We start from the raw sequence: 26093 nt of genomic DNA on the forward strand, positions 1-26093 counted from the left end.
TCCCACTCAACTATTCCTCACCTTTCTTAAATACACATCATTAACCCACGTCTAAGTAACTTCTAATTTAGAATCCCACTTCCACTGAACTATCTACAATGTGATGACAAACTAATTACTCCCCACTTCTTAAGTAACTACACACACGTCTACTAAATACATAATTATTCTACGTAATAAGAAGTAACCACCCTTACACATAGCATATGAACAGCACCCTAACAGATGGATAGCCACAGGGAAAGAAGAAAAGAAAAGAGGGGACCACTCTTTTGATCTCATATGCATAAATCATAATTCATAAGTCATCAGAGAACCAGATACATTCTACTTTCCGGATCGTCCAATGTTTCAAATTTTAATGGCGCTGTAAATTTGCAGGTCATCACAGAACAAGACACATTCTACGTTCTGGATAGCCCAATGTTTCAAATTCTAATGATGCTGTAAATTTGTAGGTTAATCCTTTGTTCTCCAGTTTTAATTAGTAGGTGATCATTGTGGGGGTTTAGAGAGTCTAAAGACTTGAAAAAATAAAGGGTTCTTCTTCTTTCTCTTTTTTTTTTTGCTTTCTTTCGTCTTCTTCTCCTTCTTGTAAATGTGATTCCCTTTTTGTCCTCCTTATCAATGCGATCAATCGAATCGGATGGACTTCACTAGACTCGGAAAAATCTGAATTCTTTTCTTTTGATTTGGATTTACTTCTTTTGAATTTGTGCAGATGATTTCATGTAATTCGCAGGAAATATCAATTTTCTTTTCATTGCCAGTTGAGGAAGAAGACTACCATCTTTTCATACTTCAACCTTAAACTGTGCTATTCGATTCTCATTTGAATCCTCTTTTGCTTATTATTCTAATTCACCAATTTTTCCCTCTTTCTTTTTTTCATTCTAAAGACGTGTTGAGCTGCTCTCTCTCTCTCTCTCTCTCTCTCTCTCTATACGGCCTACAAGCTATAATCGAATGATAGATTTTTGGACTATTCCACCAAATCATTTTTAAACTATTCCACCAAATCTTATGGGCTCCATTATAAGAACATCTAAATGTCTCCATTAACTGAACTGGAGACCGTTTGCTTCATCATCTCTCCAACCCATGCGTCTGAATCTCCGATAGTTCATAATCTATAGGAGATCGATTCGACTGTTGATCTTGCAGTGGCCAGCAGCAGCAGAGAGGGGGAAGAGATAGCAGACTAGTTTGCAGGGTAAGCGGGGGATGATAATGGGAGAGAGAGAAAAAGGTGGGGGGAAAATAGGGAGTGAATGGATTCACTGGGTAAAAATCACTATTTTTTTCTTCAGTCTTGGATTCGCCTCTATGGGCATTCTATAGAGAGGATGTGGGGGGAAATAGGGAGTGAATGGATTCAATGGGTAAAAATCACTATTTTATTCTTTAGTCTTAGATTTGCCTCTATGGCCATTCTATAGAGAGGATCCAGATCTGAGGGGGAAGAGTTTCGAAAAGAAATCCAACGTGACAGAGAAGATAAAGGACGTGAGAAATAAAGAGGAATAAAAAAAAAAAAATTGGATAAAAAAATTATAGTCAAATGAAAGATTGACCATAGAGTTATATATATATATATTTTTTTTTTTTCCTTCCATATATTTCTGAGCATATATGTTCAAATATTTTCATTTTTTTTATTAAAAGATCGTTTGTATTAAGAATATATATATATATATAGGCAGGAGTCTAAAAGACGAGAAAATATAAGAATGTGGAGGAAAAAAATCCTAAATCACTTGCTCACCTTTGGGATTGCCATCAGCAGGTCTAAATCTTAGTCTTTTCTCTACGTCTGCCCTAAACCTCAGTCTAAATAAACATAGGGGGAGATGGAAAAATGGAGGAGACACTATTTTTTTCTACAGTTTTTGCTAGATAATCTGCTGTTGGGTTTACTTCCACACTAGAACTTGAGGATGATTAACTTTATTGGGCACTATACCTCTATGAGAAATGAACATCCCTTATCATTTTTAGGTTATCAATGATTGTTATTCTAATATGATTATTATTATTTTTTGTTCGGAGCAAATATATGATTATTGACTGATTGATTATGTGAAAATATGTAGAATAGTTCTTAAACTTAACAGAATAACTTTTTTTTATCCCAAATTTTTGAAATGTAAATCTTTAAGTCCTAATTAATCTAAATTAGAAATTTTGCCATAGTCTCATTTTTCTTACTAAATTTCAAATTGCAAAACTAATTGAGCTACAATTTTTTATTTTATTTTATTTTTTTTATTTTTTTTATTTTTTTGTGAATTATTTTCCTAATAAACCTCGCTTTGTATTTGGCTTCGATCTTTTTCGTTTTTTTCTATTGGGAGGGGGTTTGGAAGGGTTTGTCTAGTGCCAAAGTTGGGGAAGATTGAAATTATTACCAGTATGGGTGCCAACTAGTTATCATGTGTCCGATGTGGAATCTTCGGTGTAAACCCATTTAGATCACTAAATCCACAGCTCTTGGCACCTCCCTCATGTGAGATATCAATTACGAGGGAAGTATACTTGGCAGTACCATCAATTTACAAAATATATGACTTATAATGCCACCTTCAATCTTTCAATAACAAATATGCTTTTATTATTTTATACTAACCTTATTGTCTTGATATTCTGTTTTGGGTTTTGAATGTTTTAATTAATAATTTTTAATATCCATTCACTTCTTATGAGGTATTTATCTGGATTGCGAGATATATATATATATATATATATATATTGAGTTTAAAACTGAGCAAATGTGAAATATTTCTTATTTTCTTCTTCACCCACTAGAGCTATTAGGATACCCTCTTCCTTCTTTTTTTTTCCTGATTTAACTAAAACAAATGGAGTTTTGGTCAATACAGAGATAGCTAGGGGGATAAAGACACATAATAAGACCTGCATAACCTACTTCAGTTCACATAATTCCTTTACGATTTTATCTGTATTAAAATTTATGAACCCCTTTCCTTTTGTTAGTATTGATAATTTAAATTATTTTTATTTTGTTTAATTATGCAGATACGAAGGAAAGTTAATAATATTAGTTGTTGCAACAGTTTGGAGTAAATTGAACGACAAGACATCCTCAATTTCTTCTGAGAACCTAGTCGGAATCGAATCTCATATGGAAAATATGTTAAGTCTATTAAACATTGAATCTGATGGTAGAAAAATTGTGGGGATCAGTGGCCTTGGAGGCATTGGCAAGACAACGGTTGCCAAAGCCTTGTATGATAGAATATTTCTTCACTTTCAAGGACGGAGCTTTATTAAAAATGTCCGAGAAACTGCTCAACGTCATAATGGACTTACCAGTCTACAAAATCAGCTTTGTCATGATATCCTAAAATGGAAAAGACAAAACAATGAGGAGGTTGATCATCAACGACTTGATGGGATGAAAAGATTGATTCAAAATAGTAAGGTTCTTATTGTTCTTGATGATGTGGATCAAAACATTCAAGTAGATACATTACTTGGGGACCGTAGGTGGTTGGGTAGTGGAAGTAGGATCATTATCACAACCAGAGATAAGGCTATCTTAATTACTCAAGAAGTAGATGGGATTTATGAGCCTAAAGAAATGGACTCATATCAATCTCTTCAACTTTTTAGCCTTCATGCTTTTAGAAAGGTCCAACCTCCGAAAGAATATCTAGAACTCTCAAAAGCTATGGTGGAAACTGCTGGAGGACTACCCTTGGCTCTCCAAGTTGTAGGTTCATCTTTATTTTGTTTGGGAAAATCAATATGGGAAGGCACATTGGAGAAGTTGCAAGATATTCCTAATAAAGAGGTCATGCAAAGATTAAGAATAAGTTATGATGGATTAAATAGAGAGGAGGGACAAATATTTCTTGATACTGCTTGTTTTTTCATCGGAATGCACAAGGATGTTGCATGTCACATATGGGAAGGGTGTAAATTTTATCCTAAAGTAGGACTTGAAATTCTTGTTCTAAGGTCTCTGATAACAATTAGTGAAGATGGTTTTTTGAATATGCACGATCAGCTCAGGGATCTTGGAAGGGAAATTGTTCGTCAAGAAAATTTTGATGAGCCATGGAAGCGTAGTAGGATATGGTCTCAAGAGGAAGCATTGGATGTATTAAAAACAAATGTGGTAAGTACTGAATACATATTTTTTTGTGAGGATTTACATATTTGGTTTTGATAGGAGTTTTTTTTTTTCCATGATGATTAGAACTTATATAAGGTGGTTGTTTTTGTAGGGAAAAGGAAAAGTTGAAGGACTCAATATTGACTTCAAAGATATATCAAGGAGCCGATGTCTGGAGAATGAAGGGTTTGCTGAAATGAACAAATTAAGGTTACTTCGAGTTGATGATGCAATATTTGCTAAAAACTTCACGCATCCATTTTCACAACTGAAATGGCTTAGTTGGATGGGAAGCCCTATGCAATTTACACTAAGAAATTTTGATCCAAGGAAACTGGTTGTCCTTAATCTGTCATACAGTAAGATTACAGAAGACTGGTTGGGTTGGAAACACATCAAGGTCTCAAAGCAAACTTCTTTCTTTTGCTTATTGTTATCAATCACAAACTTCCTTAAGACCTTAATTAGTCTCTAATAGATGGTTAGTGTTTACTTAATCTGTCTTCCTGTGCAGGTGGCAGAAAATCTAAAAGTTCTAGATCTCACATCGTGTGAACAATTATCAAGAACACCTGACCTTTCAGAAAATCGACTCTTGGAGATATTGATTCTTGCAGACTGTTATGGTTTGATCCACATTGATGAATCCGTCAGTCTTCTGAAGAAGTTAAGAGTTTTGGATACTTCTGGATGCGTTTGGATTGAATCATCCCCAATGGTTTATCTTTCAAACCTGACAAATTTAGAGATATTCAGCTTTAAAACCAGTGGGACTCTGGAGGAGGTGTCAAGTTTTATTGAGAAATTTACGAAAGTGAGAGCTTTGAAGTTTTGCTGTCATAGTTTCAGCGACCTACCAGCTGCTATTAGTGTTCTTACTTGTGTTGAGTCTCTCAGTTTACAATGTCTAGAACTTCGGTGCATCTCAATTCTTCCCTCAAGTTTAAACAGCCTAAGGATTACCAAATGCCATAATCTAACCGAGATTCCAGGTGTCAATGAATTGGGATCGTTGAAAACCTTGGAAGTTGAACAGTGCTGTTCTTTGGAGAGATTACCATATCTATCAAATTGTAAAAAATTGAAGCACCTGAGAGTTTTAGGCTGCGAGAGCCTAATCGAGATTCCACGAGTGGACAACTTGGATTCCTTGGAAGAATTAATTATTAGTGAATGCACATGGTTGGGAACATTACCAGATTTGTCAAATTTGAAAAAATTGAAGACCTTAATCGCTTATTGCTGCTTTATTTTATCAGAGATTCCAGGTCTCAATGGATTGGAGGAATCCTTGGAACAATTGGATATTAGTTGGTGCCAGTCTTTGGTCAGATTACCAGATTTGTCAAAATTTAAGAAGTTGAAGAAGCTGAAGGCTATACTTGATGAGGAACATAACAAGATTCTAGGCATCCACGGATTGAAATGCTTGGAAGAAGAACGCCATTCTGCAGAGACATTACTAAAAGAAGCTTTATTCTTCAAAACATTTAGAAGAAGGTATAAACGCATTCTGGACCTAGTAGAGTCGAATAGGGAACAGAGAAAGGAGGGGTGGTGGCGAAGTCTCTGCCGTCAGTTCGGAGAATCCATTAAATAAACTACCAGCTTTTACAGGTCTGTGATCCCAGGTTCCTCTCTCTCTCTCTCTCGAATTGCTATGATTCATTTCACCCCAAAAAAAACAAATGCTATGATTCAAGATTCTTGCTTTCAAATTTTATATTTTTGGTCAGTGTGATCTTGTAGATTATGGGCTCAAATATGTTAGTATAGGTTTTAGAACTTGGGATCTGTCTTAACTCTCAACTCCTGTTTATAATAGTAAGCTAAGCTCCTACTACCTTGCTAGGCATACTCTTTTCTGCCTTCATATAATCAATCAGTGGTGAATTATTTCCATCTTTTAGGGTCTCATAATACCTACTTTCCTTCTAGAAAATGTCTGGTGAAACTTAGATTTTCTATCAAACCCATTACATAACTCTCAAACTCCTTCAGATCTAGTGATTCTTCTGGCTCACAGTTGGCTTCGTTTCCATTCTTCAGCAGTTGTATTGAAATCATAGCATCCTCCACATGTGCCCAGAAACAAGAATCCTCTGTTAAAGTAACAGCCCTGTTCCTCATCGATAAGTTCTTCTGATTCTTTTTATTTGGGGTGAATTAGATTGTTTCTTCAACGAGCCCATGAATACAGAGTTTCAACCATCCTTCTGCCTTGTTCCTCATCGATAATTTCTTCTGATTCTTCACCGCTTTGTCATCATCATCCTCCTATTATTTCTGCGACAGTTTATAATGTTTGTGTTTATGTTTTAGATGGTTCTTTTCGCCTGGAATCTTATAGAAATCTGCAATATCAAGAGGCTCAACCATCCTTCTATAATTTGTTCCCACACGTAGGTAGCGTGTTTGTAATGGAACACCTCCTTTCTGCTGGGGTTTTTGTTTTGCTTCTTCTACCACCTTCTTCCAATATTCTGTGAGAGACTTCTTCATCAGTTTCAGAGGGTATGCTCTTGTAGCAGTCATAGTAGCCCCCTGCCCAGAGTAGTCCAGTAGTCCTTGAACCGTTCAAGTTTGGCCATATTTATTTTTTCTTTATTCAACTCCATTTCAGGATCCTCTCTTTCCTACTTCTCTATGTCTGCCATCAAAATGCCATGCAAGTTGAACTCATGTGACCAATATAAGGATTTAGGAGAGGTAGAGAGTAGCAAGCGATATAAGAATTCAGAAAACACTTGTGTACTTGATCAGTTACTATGTTTACTACAATATTAGTTAGTTACATAATTATTTCAAGTTATGAATAGAAAATCTTTCATATTGTTTTTGTTTTTGTTTTTTGTTTCATTTCACTTCAAATCACAGGAAACAGAGCCATAGTGAAGAAGCAATACCATACAAAAGATTGAGATGCTTCCACCGGAGACACACTGGGCCTAGATTGAACAAAAGATTAACAATGCTTGACGGAACCGCAGTTCATACCCCCTTTTTTTCTGTTTAGACCGCAGTTCTTCCTACTTTGTTTCGTGGGATCCATGTAGTCAATCCCATTAAGTTGGGATAAGGCTTAGTTTTTTGTTGTTATTGTTGTTGTATTAGTTCTGTAGATTTTGGGCTGTTTTGCTCCTAAACAATTCTTCCATTTCCATAGTAACTTCTACTTCCCATTGCACACACCCAAAAAATGAAATTAGGAAGTTGTTTAACTAATCCAGAAGACAAACGGAATGTGAATGTTCCCTTCCATTCGATTGTTATAAACTTGGGGCTTCACCTTTGCAGGTTACACCTTCATATGAAACCTGTCATGTGTGGCTAGTTGCATTTTGTAGTATCTACCAAGTTCTTACTTTGGCATTGTCCTTACTTCCTTTGATTTTCTTTGGTTACTGCAATGAATCTCTTTTTATGTATAAAGGCATTTTCCGATAATGGGATTATTGTATTTGAAATTTCAAATGAAAAGCTTAATCACCATATTTGGTAAGATTTCAACTTAATTACACAAATTTTTTATTTTTTTTTGGTAGAAGTTTATTACACAATCATGAGTAGATTGTTTTCATAGCTCATCATTTGGCTATTATTGCTTTATGTACAACAATAACGTTACTTGGATTATTACATTTCCTATTTGAATGAATGGACGCCATTAGTGTCTTAGAGTTTTCTTTTTCTTAGTTATTATGTACCATTTTTTTTTTCTACCCAAAAAATAAAACAATGAAATGAAAAAGATGGCTACTCATGGGAGAAAGAACCATGCCAATCCGGTGTTGCCTCCACCCAGTCACAAGCAGGCACGAAAAGACCACGTAGTCCCCCACCCTTTGTGGTGAAGATGCTCCCGCATACTCTCTCATTGGTCCCGTGCACTGGTGTTGTCTACAGCAGACTATAGTGTTCTTCTCCCTCATTATAATTAGATTAATAGATTTTTCAGATCAAATAATACCAAGAAATACGAAAATAAATAGACAAAAGATCCATGTGACACAGAGATTTAATGAGGGTCACACACTAGTGTGGTGTGCTATGTCCTCAGGCGAAGAAGAAGATGTTTCACTATACAGATAAGAGATTACACCCAAGCAGCGACAAGAAAACTCGCCCTAAAACCCTAGCTCGAAAAACCCCCAAAACACAATAATTTTCTCAACAAGACAACAATACATTATATACTCCAAGTCGCGGGTCGACCCATCGGGTCATGGTCAATCCGGTCGAATCATACCGCAGGGGCTACGCCTTCGCACCTCATACGAGATCAATGATGGGCTTTGGGCTTGGGCCTATCGCCCCAACCCCTCTGCTTCTATCACAGATCTCAAAAAACTTTCCATTCGAATCGCCACCAAAATATGTTGAAGCGGGTCAATCTTCAAAACGGTTCAAGAATTCGAGACAAACTTAACAAATTTCTTATTGCATGATGGACGCCATTATTATAACTAGTAGTGTTCTTCTCCCTAATTATAATTGGATTCATAAATTTCTTATTGAATGATGGAAGCCATTATTAGATATGTTATGATTTTTTTTTTCTTGGTTAGTGTTGGCATTTTTCTAAGCCTACACCAGACTTACAGGGTTCAATGAACTTACAATTGGAATAGATGATGAGCTACTTTATTTCCTTTTGCAGATTGCAGGTGGCAGCAAATCTAAAGGTTGTAGATCTCACTATGTGTGAACAACTATCAAGAACACCTGACCTTTCAGCAAATAGATGCTTAGAGATGTTGATTCTTGCAGACTGTAAGAAATTAGTTGAGCTTGATGCATCCATTGGTCTTCTTGAGAGGTTAAAAGTTTTAGATGCTTTTGAATGCTTTGCGATTGAATAATTCCCAATTAAGCTTTCAAACCTGACAAATTTAGAGATATTGAGCCTTAAAGCCTGTGGGAATCAGGAGGTGATAGTAAGTGATATTGAGTAATTGGCAAAACTGAAATCTTTGAAGTTTTTCGAAGGCAAAAGCCACCGTGGTCCCTCTCCACTTCCAGTTGTCGATGCACCTCCTTGTCTTTCTTTGGGTCGAACTCTTACTTGTCTTGAGGTACTCATTTTAAACAATTGTCAGTGGCTTCAATGCATCTCAACTTGTCAGTAGCAAGGCTACAAATTGCTATGGACTAACTGAGATTCCAGGTGTGAATGGATTGGTATGGTTGGAAATATTGGATGTTGAAAGTTTTGAGTATTTGGAAACATTGTCAGATCTATCAATTCTCAAAAAATTGAAGTGTCTAAGGGCCTGTTTGATAATGTTTCTATCGTTTCTGTTTCAAGAAATGGCAGAAACATAAATTTCCGTTTCTAGAAACAGAAACGGAATTGAAGGTATTTGATAAGTCATGTTTCTGGAAGTCGATAGTAACCAGCGAAAGAATGGCCACGAGTCATTTCCAGAAACGGCGAAAACTTGTTTCGCCTGGGTCGTTTCTTGAACCATAAATAGAGAAAAATTTCAATTTCTATTTCTAAAAACAAGTGAAACAAAACAGTTTTATCAAACGCTTTTTATTCCGTTTCTTTAAACGTTATCAAATGGGCCCTAAGAGTGACCTTGAGCAAAAAGCTAACCGAGATTTCAGGACCCGACATATTGGAATCCTTGGAAGAACTAGGTACTATCGATTGTGAAAATTTGAAAACGTTACCAGATTTGCCTAATTTGAAAAACTTGAAGATCATATTAGCTTCTGGCTGCATGAGCCTAACTGAGATTGTAGGTCTCAATGGATTGGAAGAATCCTTGGAACTATTGGATATTAGTTTGCTCGTCTTTGGTAAGATTACCAGATTTCTCAAATTTTAGAAAGTTGAACAAGCTTAGGGCTGTATTCTGGGAGACAGAGGAACCAAGTGGGGATGCATTAGAATCCTTGGAACTCCCCCCCCCCTTCTTATGGAGGAGTTGCCTGATGTGAGGTCTAAGATGTGGACCTTGGAGTGGGGGTTTGCAAAAGTACAAAGATTCTCGCCATAATGAAGAAAAGGACCAAGGGTACCACTGATCTTCGCTGGAGTGGTGAGCAGCTAGCCAAGGTCAAGGTTTTAACTTTTTTAAGTATTGGTATTTGGTTTCATCATTCTGATCATTTCTTTACCATTTTGGCTCTCTTTTGAGAGAGATTGTTTCCATAGCTCATCATTTGGTTATTAATGCTTTAGATAAACAAGAATTGGATGGATAGATTTCCTATTAATACATCATCTAAAACAGTGACCTGATTGTTTATTAAGCGATCACTCCAACTGTATTACGTTTTGATAGGATAAAGTTTCTCTTCAATTAATTAGGTGTTCAATTAGTGATCGAAAGGTTGGGAAGACTTGGGATATTCAAAAAAAAAACCAAAATAAAAAATGCTAAAGGTAGCAGAAAAATCAAATCCGTAGAAGCTCATCAGATGAAGCAATTTACTAATCAAAGCCCAGACTCCAAGAATACACAAAGACTCTTGACTTTGTAATTCTATTTATCAACATTCGCAAGATTATGAGATGAGGTTCTATAAAAAAAAAAAAAAAAGGACCTGGGGCTATGGGGGTCGATACGGCTACTCTCCTTGGTGCTCATCTTCTACGCCGGCTCATAGTTATTTGGGCGAGTACCACATGTTTAGGCAACGATTCAACGCTTTGAAAGAAGCACGACGAACAATGCATTGATAGAGGCATGAAGAACGAGACATTTAAAACCAATGGATCATCGCCTAGACACTTAATTAAATTTATTAATTGGTAAAAATATCAATATATACCTTATTCTATCGTGTCGGGCCGAGTCAGGTTCGTTAACAAGTCAGGTCAATAAGATGCCCGTCGAACTTACCCCTTGCATCATGTGCTACCTGTTTATAAACGCGTCGGACCTAGACCCAACACATTTAATAATCGATGCATATATCAAACCCAATTGAACAAATCAGTGCAGGCTAGGGATTGACACCCTTAAATACCATACAGTCTTGACATTTTATTTGTCTTTCACATGATGGATACAAATATTTTAGTTGTGATCCCTTACATACACGCCCAATAGTTGAAATTGAGATTCACTTTTTTTTTTTTTTTTATAGGATCACATCATGAATATAACTTCTTATCCACCAATCCAAGAAAATTATATATTTGATTGACTTCATTTTTGTCCATGTCCTTATATAATGAAGGATTAATTAAAGAACTTTAAAGAAAAAAAAAGGACAATAAAAAAAGAATATATATATATATATATATATTCTAAGGGAAAGTGTTTCTTGTGGGGAATTAAATGAGGCCAATGAGAGCTCACGAGGAAACAATCACAAAGATGTTATTTTCCATTTTATGGGGGTGGGTTGGTCATTTCACCATCCCATGTATCTGAGCGCATTGGCCACACTCCCCCCTCACAATATTTAATTTTTTTTCATATTCTAATTACATCTATAGATGACTTGTTCAAACGACCCTTTATTTTTAAAGCATTAAATCATAACCCGCGAAATGAAATATAATATAAAGGCTAAGGTTCAAGCGGGGGCAAGTGAAGATTATCGCTTAGAATTGTGAAGATAATGAGAAAAGTATGCAGAGAAATATTAAAGGAGAAAGTTTTCATTCACCATGTGGTCAAATCGACGAATACCCATATTTTATGGAAGTTGGAGTCAATGGTTTCATGTGATTGGTAGGTTACACTCAAACAGTTGAAATTAAATCGAATCAATGAAAAATCCAAAATTGAATCCAACCAGATCCTAGTGGAACCGACTGAAATTTGAACTCAACCGGATATCAAACCACTAAGAAGAAATTCTTTATTGATTTGGTTTTGGATCCAACCGAACTAGAACCGATTCAGCCCGATTGAAACTGGATGAAAGCGATCAATTGACACTCATTTCAGAACTCATGTAGCCTGTAGAATTCGTAATTAATATATTTTATTACCAAGAAAAATAAAATCTCTTCTCTTAACTTTACGTTCAGATGCGAAGAAAAGACAAAAACTGAGAGGAAAAAAAAAACTTGAAATTAATTAATATTAGACTCATAATTAATAATTATTTTTATATAAGGCCATAGGAGGCTATCTTGTCGGGTAGAGTTCTCAATCAATGAGAGAGAGCCCACAAGCATTTTCAGCGTAGATATATATATATAGAGAGAGAGAGAGCAAAGTCCTTTATTTTTGTGGAAAAAAAGTCTTTTATATAACCTAATAAAAAAAATTCAACGCGTAAGAAGAATGAGATCAAACAATTTAAAAGGGAAGCTAATCACGCTTAGGCTCTGCAATCCAAAAGTAATTGCTTCCAAGAGTACACAAAGAAACTCTCGTCTTTTCTAAGTAGTTCTTGAATCCCAATGGAAGCATCTTCTCTTCTTCTTTTTCATCCTCTTCTTCAGTTGGTGGTATGAAGTGTTCTTGAGCTTTCATGGAACTTCACCGATCACCTCTATCATGCTTTGGATGAAGCTGGGATTTACGCTTTCAGGGACAACGAAGAACTCCCAATGGGGAAGAAGATTGGGCCGGAGCTAATCACTGCGATTGACCAGTCGAGAATCTCTATCCCCATTTTCTCGGAGAATTATGCTTCTAGTAAATGGCGTCTCAATGAGATCACTAAGATCTTGGGAATGCAAAAACACAATGGATCAGGTCGTTCTACCCATTTTCTACAATATCAAACCCTCGACAGTGAGAAACCATACCAGGAGCTATGCAAAGGCCTTCGAGGAACACCAAACCTATTACGACTACACGATCCTGCAGAAGTGGAAGGAGGCTCTGGAAGAGGTTGGATCATTGAAGGGATGGGATTCCAAGAACATTGCTGACGGGTGAGTACTGATAACTACACCAATTGTGATTCCTCTATTTTTTTTCCATTTGTAGTTTAATATTTAAGTGGTTGATTGATCTTGAATCTTGATTGAAAACGGTATCGGTAACAGGATGGGTCAAGGCCGATATTGGTTTATACCAATTGGAATAATCTGTGAACGGATTAGGTTTACGTATGAGAATGTTCATGTACACTCCTAATATGTGGATATAGAATCTATTAAACAAAAAGAGAGAATTGATTCTATATCCACGGACCAAGACCGTTCTCATAAATTCTCGTACATGAACCTGATCAGCACTTGAATAACCCTATATCCCATAGAAATACTATTGGTTTTAATATTAAATCATTTTTTACCATTTTATCCCTATTTTTTAGCCCTTTTTTTTTTTTTTTTTGTTATTACATCCTATAGAACTGCCCAAGAGGACACACAAGAGGGAGGGGGGGATGATAAGAAAGGGGGGGGCAAATGCGTGTGTCAGGAATTGATCCATAGATCACAAACCTGGCGCCTACTCTACTAGTAGAAGTTGCAATGACTGCGCTATGCACTGGATTCACTCTGATTTGTCAAGGACAATACCGATCCAATCTGATTTGTCCTTTGTTTTTTTTTTTTTTAGAATATCCGATTTGTGAAACCATGCTTGTAGGCTGATGGTTTTAAAAATTTAGATCGGATTGGTATCAGCCTTGATTGATTTGATCCTAACAAAGTACGATCCAATAATAAAATATAATAAAAATATTTTTTATTAAAAAATAAAAAAATAAATGTCTCTGATATGATTCGGTCCAAGCCAATCTAAATCCGTATAAGATCGATTACAACCTGACCAATCGCGAGTTTAGAACATTAGGTCAATACTTGCAGCTCAGTTTCAGGAAAACTTGGTCCTTTTTTTTTTCAGATAATTTACCTTATAATATGTCATCTGGGGAAAGGTTTCACACGATGTTAGTGTGGGTGAATTCTTCCATGCCACATCAATGGCATGTGGAGAATAGCATGATATATACAAGACCCACAAGATCAAGGTAAGGGAGAGAAAGAGACCAATATAAAATTGCATGTTTGAGGAATAAGATTGGATTGGCTTGAATCGGTTGGATTGAATCAATATTTGTTCCATCCAATCTCGATTCTTGGCTGATAACATATCGTTAGATAGGTATGGAAAAGAGATGGTGAGATTTAAAGATTTTTTAATGACACCAAAGGTAGGATAGGTATTAATCTTGTCTGATCTCAAGACCAATTCCGATATATTAAACCTTGTGTGAGACAGTGAGAGAGCAATAGCATGTTGGTTAAGAGTGTCAACTTAGAACAGAGAACCGAAAACCAAAACTGTAACCAGTCGTTTAAAACCAAATCAAATTGAAATGAAGTAAATCGATTAAGGCACTGGTTTCAAAGGATGGAATCTTTTCTCAGTTTTATTTGGTTTTGGTTTTCTGGAATCTTTTGTCAGTTTGATTTAGTTTTGGTTTTCATAACGAAAACCATTAAACCAAACTGAATTCCCTGTGTTCTAATCGAATAAGAAATCAGGTAAAATTATATTATTTTTTACTATTTCAAAAAATATGGATTATAAATTATATTCTTTAAAATGCTTGAAAAAATGTTGGTGAATTATAACTCTAATTAATAAGTGTCTTTTTTCCCCCTGTCCAAACACCTAAAATAGGACCTAAATGTAAAATGGAATCAAATTAAAAAATAATAATGAAACAAAATACCAAAAAAAAAAAACTGAATCAAGTTGGTTCGATTTTGGTTTGCACATTTTATCTTGAACCAAACCAAAATCAAGTAGAGTATTGATTAATATAAAAATAGAAAGAAAAAAATTAGAAGGAGAGGCGCATAGTAAGACTTGCGTTATCTACTTCAATTTTCCATAATTCACTTATGGTTCATCCATGTCGAATTTTATGGAATCCTAATCCAAATTCTTTGTCATTCTATGATTCAAATTATGAAGGCATGAAGGGAAATTAATAAAATTAGTTGTTGCTACAATTCGAAATACATTGAACAAGACACCTTTTATTGTTTCTGGTGACCTAGTCGGGATCCAATCTCATATTAATAAAATGTTAAGGTTGTTAAACATTGAATCTGATGATAGAAAAATTGTGGGAATCAATGGTTTCGGAGGCATTGGCAAGACAACCATCGCCAAGGCCGTCACTTTGAAGGATGTAGCTTTCTTGCAAATGTTCGAGAAACTGCTCAACAACATAATGGGCTTACTTGTCTACAAAATCATCTTTGCCTTGATATTCTAAAACAAGAAAATCCAGATATTATTAGAGTTGATCATGGACTTAAATGTTATCAAAAAAAGATTTCGCAAGAAAAAGGTTCTTATTGTTATTGATGATGCGGATCAAAATATTCACCTGAATGCATTAGTTGGGGATCGAGAATGGTTTGGTATTGGAAGTAGGGTAATTGTCACGAGTAGAAATAAGGCTATTTTAGTTGCTCAAAAAGCAGATGGGATTTATCAGCCCAAGAAAATGAACCTAAATCAATCTCTTCAACATTTTAGCCTTCATGCTTTTAGAATGACTGAACCTCCAGAAGACTATTTGGAACTGCCAAAAGATGTAGCAAAAACCACTGGAGGACTACCCTTGACTCTTCAAGTTGTAGGTTCATCTTTATTTTGCATGGGAAAATCAGTATGGCAAGGCACATTGGAGAAGTTGCGAGATGTTCCTAATAATGAGGTCATGCAAAGACTGAAAATAAGTTATAATGTATTAGAATATGAGGGGAAACAAATATTTCTTGATATTGCGTGCTTCTTCATTGCAATGCATAAGGATGTTGCACGCTACATATGGGAAGCATGTAAATTTTATCCTAAAGTTGGACTTGATGTTCTTCAACTAAGGTTTTTGATAACAATTGGTGATGATGGTTATTTGAGAATGCATGATCAGTTGCGGGATCTTGGAAGAGAAATCGTTCGTCAAGAAAATATTAATGAGCCATGGAGCGTAGTAGGATATGATCTCAAGAGGAAGTGTTGGATGTATTAGATACAAAGATGGTAAGTACTGAACACACATTTTTGTGTGGGTTTATAGATTTGGATTTGATTTATTTGATTTGATTTATTTTTTTCATGATGATTTTGTACTTATTTAAGGTTCTTCTTTTTGTAGGAAAAAAAAAAAAAAGTTGAAGGATTTGGTATGGACTTTGGACAAAGATCAAGGAGCCAATGTTTGATGAATGAAGGATTTGCTGAAATGACTACACTAAGGTTGCTTAAAGTAGACCATGCAAATTTTACTGAAAACTTCACACATCCTTTTTCACAACTGAGATGGCTTAGTTGGATGGGATGCCCTAAGAAATTCACTCTAGCCAATTTTGATCCAAGGAAACTGGTAGTTCTTAATTTGTCAAATAGTGAGATCACAGAACACTGGAAGGGTTGGAACCACATCAAGGTCTCAGAGAACTTCTCTTTTACTTATCATTGTCATCAATCATAATCTTTCTTGAGAAAACTTATAGATGAGTTATTGATTTTTATTACTTGATCTCTAATGGATAAGTTACTGTTCTCTTTTGCAGAAGGCAGCAGCAAATCTAAAAGTTCTAGATCTCACATCCTGTGAACAACTATCAAGAACACTGACCTTTCGGCAAATAGATGCTTGGAGATATTGATTCTTACAGGTTGTAAGAAGTTGGTTAACATTGATGCATCTGTTGGTCTTCTCGAGAGGTTAAGAGTTTTAGATACTTCTGAATGCTTCGCAATTAAATCATTCCCAGTTGAGCTTTCAAACTTGACAAATTTAGAGATACTGTGTCTTAAAGCCTGTGGGAATCTGGAGGAGATACCAAGTGATATTTCTAAATTGACAAAATTGAAATCTGTTGCTGCCGAAAATCCATATGAGCTGATCCTGCATAAATACAGAAGGCAGAGGCCCGGATGTTTATCCGGGGTTAGTCCTCCGACACCCAAGTTAGAGATCGGTTGCACAGCTTTTCACAAGGGTAATGGTGAGGGTTGTTTTGCATACCTTTCTTCTTCTGCTCGGGCCCTCTCTTGTAGTCCTTAGGGTTTAGGGTTTCTCTTTTCCTTAGAGGAGTCCTCCTCGGGTCTGTCTCCTTTCCTCTTCGAGTCCTACTCGGATACGTCTTATCACCTTCGTGGGGAATATTCTCTCCACGTGGTTGACGCGGTCAGACTCCTTGTAGACTCTACCAGGTGAGCGACACGTGTCCTCTCCTTAGATACCACGTGTTCTTACCCTATCGGGCAATCAATTTGGCCGTATCAAAATCTTTGAAGTTTTTCAAAAGCAACTTCAGAGTCCTACCGGCTACAATCAATGCTCTTACTTGTCTTGAGGTACTCATCTTAAAAGAATGTAATAGGATTAGTTTTGCATGTCAAGTCTTCCATCAAGTTTAACCTGCCTGAGGGCTACAAAGTGCAATCAACTGACTGAGATTCTAGGAGTCAACCACGGATTGAAATGGTTGGAAATCTTGGGTGTTGGAAATTGTTCATCTTTGGAAAGATTACCAGATCTATCAAGTTTTACAAAATTGAAGTGCCTAAGACTCTCACACTGCAGGAAAATAACTGAGATTCCAGGAGTGGACAAATTGGAATCCTTAATTAGATATTACAAAGTGTGTGTTTGGAAACATTACCAAATTTGTCAAATTTGAAAAACTTGAAGATCTTAATAGCTTCCGGTTGCCTGAGGCTAACCCAGATTCCAGGTCTCAAGAGGATTGTGGAAACCTAGGAAAAATTGGATATTAGACTGTGCAAATCATTGGAAAGCTTACCAGATTTTTCAAATTTTAAAAATTTGAAGAAACTGAAGGCTGAATTCTTTGAGATCCCAACCAAGAATCAAGAACTCTATAGATTGGAATCCTCAGATGATGAATACGATGACAATACAGGGTTGTTTACCAAAACTAGAAGAAGGGATAAACGCCGGCCGGGTACTTTGAGGAGATTGACTGAAGGAGAGAGAGTCATGAGAGAGAAAGAGAGACAAGAGGAAGGAGGTGCTCAGAAAACGTTCTGCCAGATGGGAACTCTTAAGAAAACTTCTCCCAATAATTTTCACTCTCTTTTTCACTTTGTTCCTCATATTGGCACTCAAGATGTGGTCCAAACTGAAGTCTACACATTGAGACTAGCCGCTATCTATTCCACCAGGTTCTCTCTCGAGAGAGAGAGAGAGAATCATTACAGGTCTAACCCTTCAGAGGAGCTTCGATATTCATTTCAGGTACCTTCTTCTTCCTCCTCTCTCTCTCCTTCTGACTAAAAAATTTCGCTTCCAGTTATTTGATATGTATAGTAGTTGTTAATTAAGGCTCTGAATCTATTGGGCTTTTCACTTCTTTACTCTTTCTTTCTTTCTTTCTTTCTCTTTTTTTTTTTTTTTTTTTCGCTAATAGGGTGTCCAGACCTTTGGCCCAATTAATTTATCAAACACACGTATACACCCCTGTACATGTAAGTCGAAATAACAACTTACCTCCCATTAAGGAATAAAGACCAAAAAATTTGAAAGTTTCCCATCTGGTTGTTATAAAACTTTTTCAACTTATTATATCTATGTTGTGTGTGGCTATCCACTATACTTCTTAGAGTTGCATCTTGTAAGATTATATAAGTTCTTACTCTGCCATTTTCTTTGCTTACTTTAGCCTACTTTTTTGTTGCAATAAATCTCTATTTTATGTTTTTAAGTTTCTTTTGCATATATAATAGAATTATTAGATTTGAGATTGATGATTCCAAGCTGATATGGAGAGGGAGTGAACCAGGTCTTCAAAATTTTTTAACAAAATACCCAACACTCCCCTTGGTTAACCCAACAATGATGGCACTTATACTTAGTACAAACTCAGTTCCCAATATTGTTGTTACTCACAAGCACTCACTACACTTGAACTAGTGGTCAAAATTGGAACACCCAAGAACTCCTTTGCAATCTTGATATTCACAACCACAATTACGAGGATTGTATTGCCACTAATTGTACTGTTGAGTAGCACGCTGGCAAGCACCGTTGGCTGGGCAATCCCAATTTTATCAACTACAATTTGTATGTAGTCCCACCTTCAACCAAGATTGGTCAGGCCAATCAGAAATGCCCACTCACTCTGCAAAAACACAAATATAACACTTCTATCCAAAATAAAATGCAACCAATCATAACACATGAGTTTTACGTGATTCAACAATGTGTATACCCCACAGAGCAATACCCACACGGGATTTCGTATATTTTTCAATATACTCCTCTCAGTTTGATTTTTTATAATACAAAATTGGAATTATAACCCACTCACAGCTGCAACTGTAGATTCCTAGATAGTACTAGGCATTTCAACAAATATTTTATAAACATTCACTCACAAGTACTTTACAAGAAATTTTCAAATGATAAATTCAACACCCTAACCAAATTCGATCCAAAAATTAATATCATGTAAAGAAGAGGAAAGTTCCCAAGGCCAAGTTGCTCGATCGAGAATTCTCAATAACCATCCAACCACATTTTGGCAAGCTGTCCAAACCTCTATATCTTTCCATCCCAGCTCCATTGCACTTTGCAATTGGGAGTCTCCTTGAAACACCAAAATCCATACAAGCCACATTAAAATGGTGTTTAAAAATAAATTAATTGTTTTTAAAAGGGAAAAAGATCCCCACAAAATTTAGATGTAGGTTTTATTTCGAATCTTTTCACATAATGAGCCATGGGACCTATACTGATGCTATCCTTCATATCTTTATCTTCTTAAATTATACGTTATGAGAATGAATTGGAAAGATATGTTACAACTGTATGAAGATATACATGAGTCGTTTGTTAGATATATGAATGTAACGGCTAAGGCTCAACTGGGGCAGGTTAAGACTATGATATAGAACTATGAGAAGTATGTAGGAACCTAATATCGATGACCGATGACTCTTGTCCCAAAGTCTTCCTTTTTTATAAAGAAAGTACTTAGCCCACTACCATTCCATGAAGGACCAAGTGAAATTTCGATAGGATTAATTATTCTCGGTGCATTCATGCGTACCGACAATAAGCTGATCCCATTCCACGTGGTAAATAAAAACAAAACCATAGGTAAGATAAAATATAGCAACGAGTAGGAGCTGTTTGGTATTTGGGTAGAACGCATACTTATAAGTTAATTGTTAAAGAGATGGAGTTCAAATACCTATAAGTTTTCACATTGGATTAATCCACACATTCTATATAGGAATAATATTTTTACGATCCATGCAGAACCTTTTGAGCATCTTTTTTGTCTAGTATAAGTGCCATCATTGTTGGTTCTAATTTTTTTATTCGATTTCAATTTGGTTCAAAAGGATGACGAAATAAATCGAAATCGAATCGAGGACTAACTCGGTTCCATATTTAGATAATTAAGCTGATTTAATTCAGTTCCACTCGATTTTAGTTCCAATTCGAATCTATAATACGGTTTTAATTTGATTTTGTAAATAGTTCCATTATTGGACCATGATTGTGATGGATCAAAGATCATAATAGGCTCAAATTATAGACATTATAATCATTGTTAATTTCAGAATTATTTTAGCATGTGAATATGTGTAATAAATTGCAATAAACACTTGTTGAAAAAAAAAAAATAATAACAAACGTGAATGCTCGTAGACTCAGAAATATCAATTCAGTTTGAATTGGCTTGAACAACAATTCTTAGACTCTCAACCGTAATCAAACTAAACCAAGGTAAATACTCATATATTCAAATCAAATTTAAACCAAATCAATTCAATTTAATTCGACTCGGTTCCGGATTCACTATTCATTTGTATTACAAATTGGGACCACAACTCCTCAACCCAAATAAAGACAAACACAGTAAGAGAGATTATACTCATATACTCAAATCAAATGTGTGGTGACGAGCTCGTTGCACAAAGCAATAACCTTTATTTAATTAAACCAATAAAAGAAAGGTAAATAGTGCATAGAGGTAACAGGAAGCTGGAATAGCAGATCAAGAAATTGAAGAGTGCAGCTAATCAAGCACAGACTCTGCCGCTCTGCAATCCAAAAGTACTAGAGTCTAAGAAGTTGTTGAATCCCAATGGCAGCGTCCAAGAATTCCGGTTTTGCCTCTTCTTCGTCTTCTTCAAGTTCAAGTTATGAAGTGTTCTTGAGCTTTCGTGGAGAAGACACTCGCACCAACTTTACCGATCACCTCTACCATGCCTTGGATGATGCTGGGATTAACACTTTTAGAGACAACGAAGAACTTCCAACGGGAAAGAAGATTGGGCCGGAGCTAATCACTGCGATCGAGCAGTCGAGAATCGCTATCCCCATCTTGTCGGAGAATTATGCTTCCAGTAAATGGTGTCTCAATGAGATCACTAAGATCTTTGAATGCAAAAACACAATGGATCAGGTCGTTCTGCCCATTTTCTACAAAATCGAACCCTCGGCTGTACGGAACCAGACCGGAAGCTATGCAAAGGCCTTTAAGAAACACCAGACCTGTTTTGACCACAAAACCGTGAAGAAGTGGAAGGAAGCTCTGAGAGAGGTTGGATCATTGAAGGGATGGGATTCGAAGAACGCTGCTAATGGGTGAGTACACCAGCTACAAACAATTCCTACTGTTTTAGTTTAATTTTTGGATCAATTAAGTTTTCCCATATGGATTCACCATGACCCATCGCGATCCAGGCTATAGCTATAGAAGGGAAAGGAGGGTCACATTTGAATCGTCATATTGTTCAGCAATATACTTCGATGACCATTCTCTTTCGATCGTGATCCAGACAAGATCCTCTTCAACCATTAGGGTTATGTGGACGAATTTTCCCCCTTTACCTAAATCAGGCAGAGTTTCGGTGAGAGAGAGAGAGAGAGAGAGAGACCTGTGTAATTTACTTCAGTTCACATAATCCAGTTATGGTTTCTTTCATGTCGGATTTTGTGGAATCCATTCCTTTTGTTATCATTCATAACTCAAATGATTTATTCTTGTTTTGATTCAATTACGCAGATATGAAGCAAAGTTAATAAAATTAGTTGTTGCAACAGTTTGGAGTACATTGAACAAGACACCCTCAATTGTTTCTGATAACCTAGTCGGAATCCAATACCATATAGAAAATATGTTGGGGTTGTTAAACATTGAATCTGATGATAGAAAAATTGTGGGGATCAATGGCTTCGGAGGCATTGGAAAGACAACGATTGCCAAGGCTGTGTACAATACAATCTTTCTTCACTTTCAAGGATATAGTTTTATTGCCAATGTTAGAGAAACTGCTCAACAACATAACGGACTAATTTGTCTACAAAATCAGCTTTGTCTTGATATCCTAAAGCAAGAAAACCCATACATTACTAAGGTTGATGATGGACTTAATGTTATCAAACAAAGATTCCGCAAGAAAAAGGTTCTTATTGTTCTCGATGATGTAGATCAAGAGATTCAAGTAAATGCATTAATTGGGGACCTTGAATGGTTTGGCTTCGGAACTAGGATCATTGTCACAAGTAGAAATAAGGCTATTTTAATTGCTCAAAAAGCAGATGGGATTTATCAGCCCAAGGAAATGGACCTACATCAATCTCTTCAACTTTTTAGCTATCATGCATTTAGAAGAGACCAACCTCCAGAAGAATATTTAGAACTCTCAAAAGCTATGGTAAAAACTACTGGAGGACTACCCTTGGCTCTTCAAGTTGTAGGTTCATCTTTATTCTGCATGGGAAAATCAACATGGCAAGGCACATTGGAAAAGTTGCAAGGAGTTCCTAATAATGAGGTCATGCAAAGACTGAGAATAAGTTATGATGGATTAGAATATGAGGAGAAACAAATATTTCTTGATACTGCGTGCTTCTTCATTGGAATGCACAAGGATGTTGCATGCTACATATGGGAAGGGTGTAATTTTTATCCTAAAATAGGACTTGATGTTCTGCATCTGAGGTCTTTGATAACAATTAGTGAAGATGGTTATTTGAGGATGCATGATCAGCTCCGGGATCTTGGAAGGGAAATCGTTCGTCAAGAAAATTTTAATGAACCATGTGAGCGTAGTAGGATATGGTCTCAAGAGGAAGCATTGAATGTATTAAATACAAAGATGGTAAGTACTGAATATATATTTTTTTTTTTTTTTTTAATGAGGATTTAAAGATTTAGTTTCAATGTTTTTTTCCTTCTTCCTTTGGTGATTTAGAACTTATATAATATTTTTTTGTAGGGAAATAGAAAAGTTGAATGTCTTAATATTGACTTTGAAGATAGCTCAAGAAGCCAATGTTTGGTGCATGAAGGATTTGCCAAAATGACTGAACTAAGGTTACTTCGAGTGGATTATGCACATTTTGCTAAAAAATTCAGACGTCCTTTTTCACAACTGAGATGGCTTAGTTGGACGGGATGCCCTATGCAATTTACAGTAACCAATTTTGATCCAAGGAAACTGGTTGTTCTTAATCTATCATGTAGTGAGATCACAGAACACTGGTTGGGTTGGAACCACATCAAGGTCTCAAAGCGAACTTCTTTATCTTTTAATATCTTATTGATGAGATGAGTTACTGTTTACTTGATATTTAGTGGATAAGTAGTTAATTACTGTTCTCTTTACTTCGTGCAAAAAGCTATCAAGAACACCTGATCTTTCCGCAAATAGATGCTTGGAGATATTGATTCTTACAGGCTGTGAGGAGTTGGTTGACATTGATGCATCTGTTGGTCTTCTTGGGAGGTTAAGAGTTTTCGATGTTTCGGAATGCTTTAGAATTGAATCATTCTCAATTAAGCTTTCAAACCTGACAAATTTAGAGATATTGAACCTTAAATTCCCTTGGAATCTGAGGAAGATACCAAGTGACATTGAGAAATTGGCAAAATTGAAATCTTTGAAGTTTTCCTCTGGCGACTTCAGAGAGGTACCAGCTGCCTTCAATGCTCTTACTTGTCTTGAGTCTCTCAGTTTTAGTCAATGTGGGTACCTTCGGCATATCTCAATTCTTCCCTCAAGTTTAACATGCCTGAGGGCTACATTCTGCTGGGCACTAACCGAGATTCCAGGTACCAACGGATTGGAATCATTGGAAATATTGGATGTTTCTTGCAACAATACTGCCACAGGATAACAAAGATTCCAGGAGTAGACTGATAGAAAATAAATGCGGAACGATTCATGAAGATCGATAAGTATGCATGACAAACACTACAAAGACAAGTTTTAGGCATACCTGAATCCATGACTGAAGAATAAGAACTCCTCAATGTTCTTCGTATATGCTCTTCGTACAACACGATCAATGTTGGTCTGGTCTACCCTCTTTCCCTTTTGCTTTTTTGTCGTTAGCCTCACTTAATGGGTCAGTGATAACTATATATAGGGGTGAGGGTAGGGACCAACCCTACAATAAAATTAGGGTTTCCTTCCCATTAAGGAAACAATACCTTAGGTCCACACATAGTAATAAATATTTCATACCATTAAGGTGTGCTAATAGAATCCAATATCTCCATAGAGATCACTTACCAATAATATTGGATTCTTTCTGCTTACTCCATCTTTAGTCAACACCACTAAACCGGTTTTGAAAACAAATCTTTGACTATGCTAGCCCACCTAATAGGAAATCTTACAATCTCCCACTTGGGCAGCATATGTCACAAGTTTTAGATTTTAAAATTTATTTAAAACGACTCTCCGGTTTAGATAAACTGAATGTGGCCACAAACAAAACAGTGTCGAATGGAGTGCACCTTAAACCAAATGCCTTGGTCCGAATGAAAATTACAAACACCCAACCGTATTGGTCATCACATCTAAAGTGATATGAGACCACACACGCCAAAGTGGTCATAACATCACCGACTTGGGCTGAACAGTATAAAAGTGTGGTATGGAAATAACATGCTATAGTGATCATCATGTCTATTTCCAAATTGGTCCTGGCTCGAAAACCAAATAAGCCATATGAAACAGATACCGAAGGTCTCATTAACTACAAGCGTCTCCCAAACGCTCAAGCTTCAATTAATGAAGTTCATTGGGACTGGGTCCGGATGTCCCACAACACTAGCACTAGACCTCAATCAAACGAGGCTTTGCTAGCGACTGAATGTGTGTGTATTGATTGGAACCTCAGATACCGAATGAGGTAAATACATCACATATAACCTCAATTTTCTGTAGGAGGTAAATAAATAAGTGTATACACATAAACAAATGGCCATATAATGCATATATATTCTTGAGAACAATAATGATGTTTCATAAATATAATAATGCTGAACTCATATGCAACTGGATATATGAGCAAAACTTCCACTAATAAAATGCATCAAAAGAACTAACAAGTCCCATATTAGTGACATGCTCTTAAAAGACTTTTGGAATCAAGCCCTTAGTAAGAGGATCTGCAATCATATTTTCTGTAACAATCTGTTCCATTGTAATCTGTGACTCTTGAACTTTCTCTCTGACAAAAAATTACTTAATGTCCATATGTTTAGAGTCTGAAGTACTTTTACGGTTATGAGAGAAACGAACTGCAGCGGAGTTGTCACAGAACATCCTCAATGGTTTAGATATAGAGTCAACAATCTGTAATAATGTAGTGCTACAGAAATTTATGATTCATGAGCTTACTCCCACTGATCTTTAGATAAACCTATTCGATTCCTCCCATTTTCATAAAGAACCTTAGCTTGAACATAATTAACAATCACTGACTTAGGAGGCTCATTAATTAAGATTACAATTTTTAATCATAATAGCCAGAGAAATATTAAAGGATTAGTTCCATTCCTTAAAATTGGAACCATTCAAACCTTTTTTTTTTTACAGAAAATAACTGAGAAGTCAAAGCTGACAAATATAATCATGCATATTTACCAAAATATACAATATGCAAGAACAGAAGGCATATTAAACTTCCCAACAATATAATTAAATCTGACTAATTGGGTTGTTAATCAGATTTATCCCAGTATTGTTTTCAATAACTGTAGGAAAACAGAAAC

At 36.1% G+C, this 26093-nt stretch overlaps 3 protein-coding genes across 3 annotated transcripts; all 3 read left to right on the top strand.

Annotated features, from left to right (window-relative positions):
* The first annotated feature begins 2914 nt into the window (after positions 1-2914).
* On the top strand, positions 2915-7301 carry LOC122065306 (disease resistance protein Roq1-like). The gene is made up of 4 exons (XM_042629094.1): positions 2915-4141; positions 4251-4538; positions 4653-5755; positions 7016-7301. The coding sequence occupies exons 1-3, from the start codon at positions 3143-3145 to the stop codon at positions 5736-5738; spliced, it is 2373 nt and encodes a 790-aa protein (XP_042485028.1). The 5' UTR covers positions 2915-3142; the 3' UTR covers positions 5739-5755; positions 7016-7301.
* Positions 7302-15337: 8036 nt separating this feature from the next.
* On the top strand, positions 15338-16066 carry LOC122065302 (disease resistance protein L6-like). The gene has a single exon (XM_042629091.1). It carries the CDS (start codon positions 15338-15340, stop codon positions 16064-16066), a length of 729 nt encoding a protein of 242 aa, XP_042485025.1.
* Positions 16067-21031: 4965 nt separating this feature from the next.
* LOC122065303 (disease resistance protein RUN1-like) lies at positions 21032-24205 on the top strand. The gene is made up of 4 exons (XM_042629092.1): positions 21032-21667; positions 22089-23187; positions 23305-23592; positions 23708-24205. Exons 1-4 carry the CDS (start codon positions 21165-21167, stop codon positions 24203-24205), a joined length of 2388 nt encoding a protein of 795 aa, XP_042485026.1. The 5' UTR covers positions 21032-21164.
* Positions 24206-26093: the final 1888 nt, after the last annotated feature.

This window comes from Macadamia integrifolia, unplaced genomic scaffold (genome assembly GCF_013358625.1).
Source record: "Macadamia integrifolia cultivar HAES 741 unplaced genomic scaffold, SCU_Mint_v3 scaffold1967, whole genome shotgun sequence".
Lineage (NCBI taxonomy): Eukaryota > Viridiplantae > Streptophyta > Magnoliopsida > Proteales > Proteaceae > Macadamia > Macadamia integrifolia.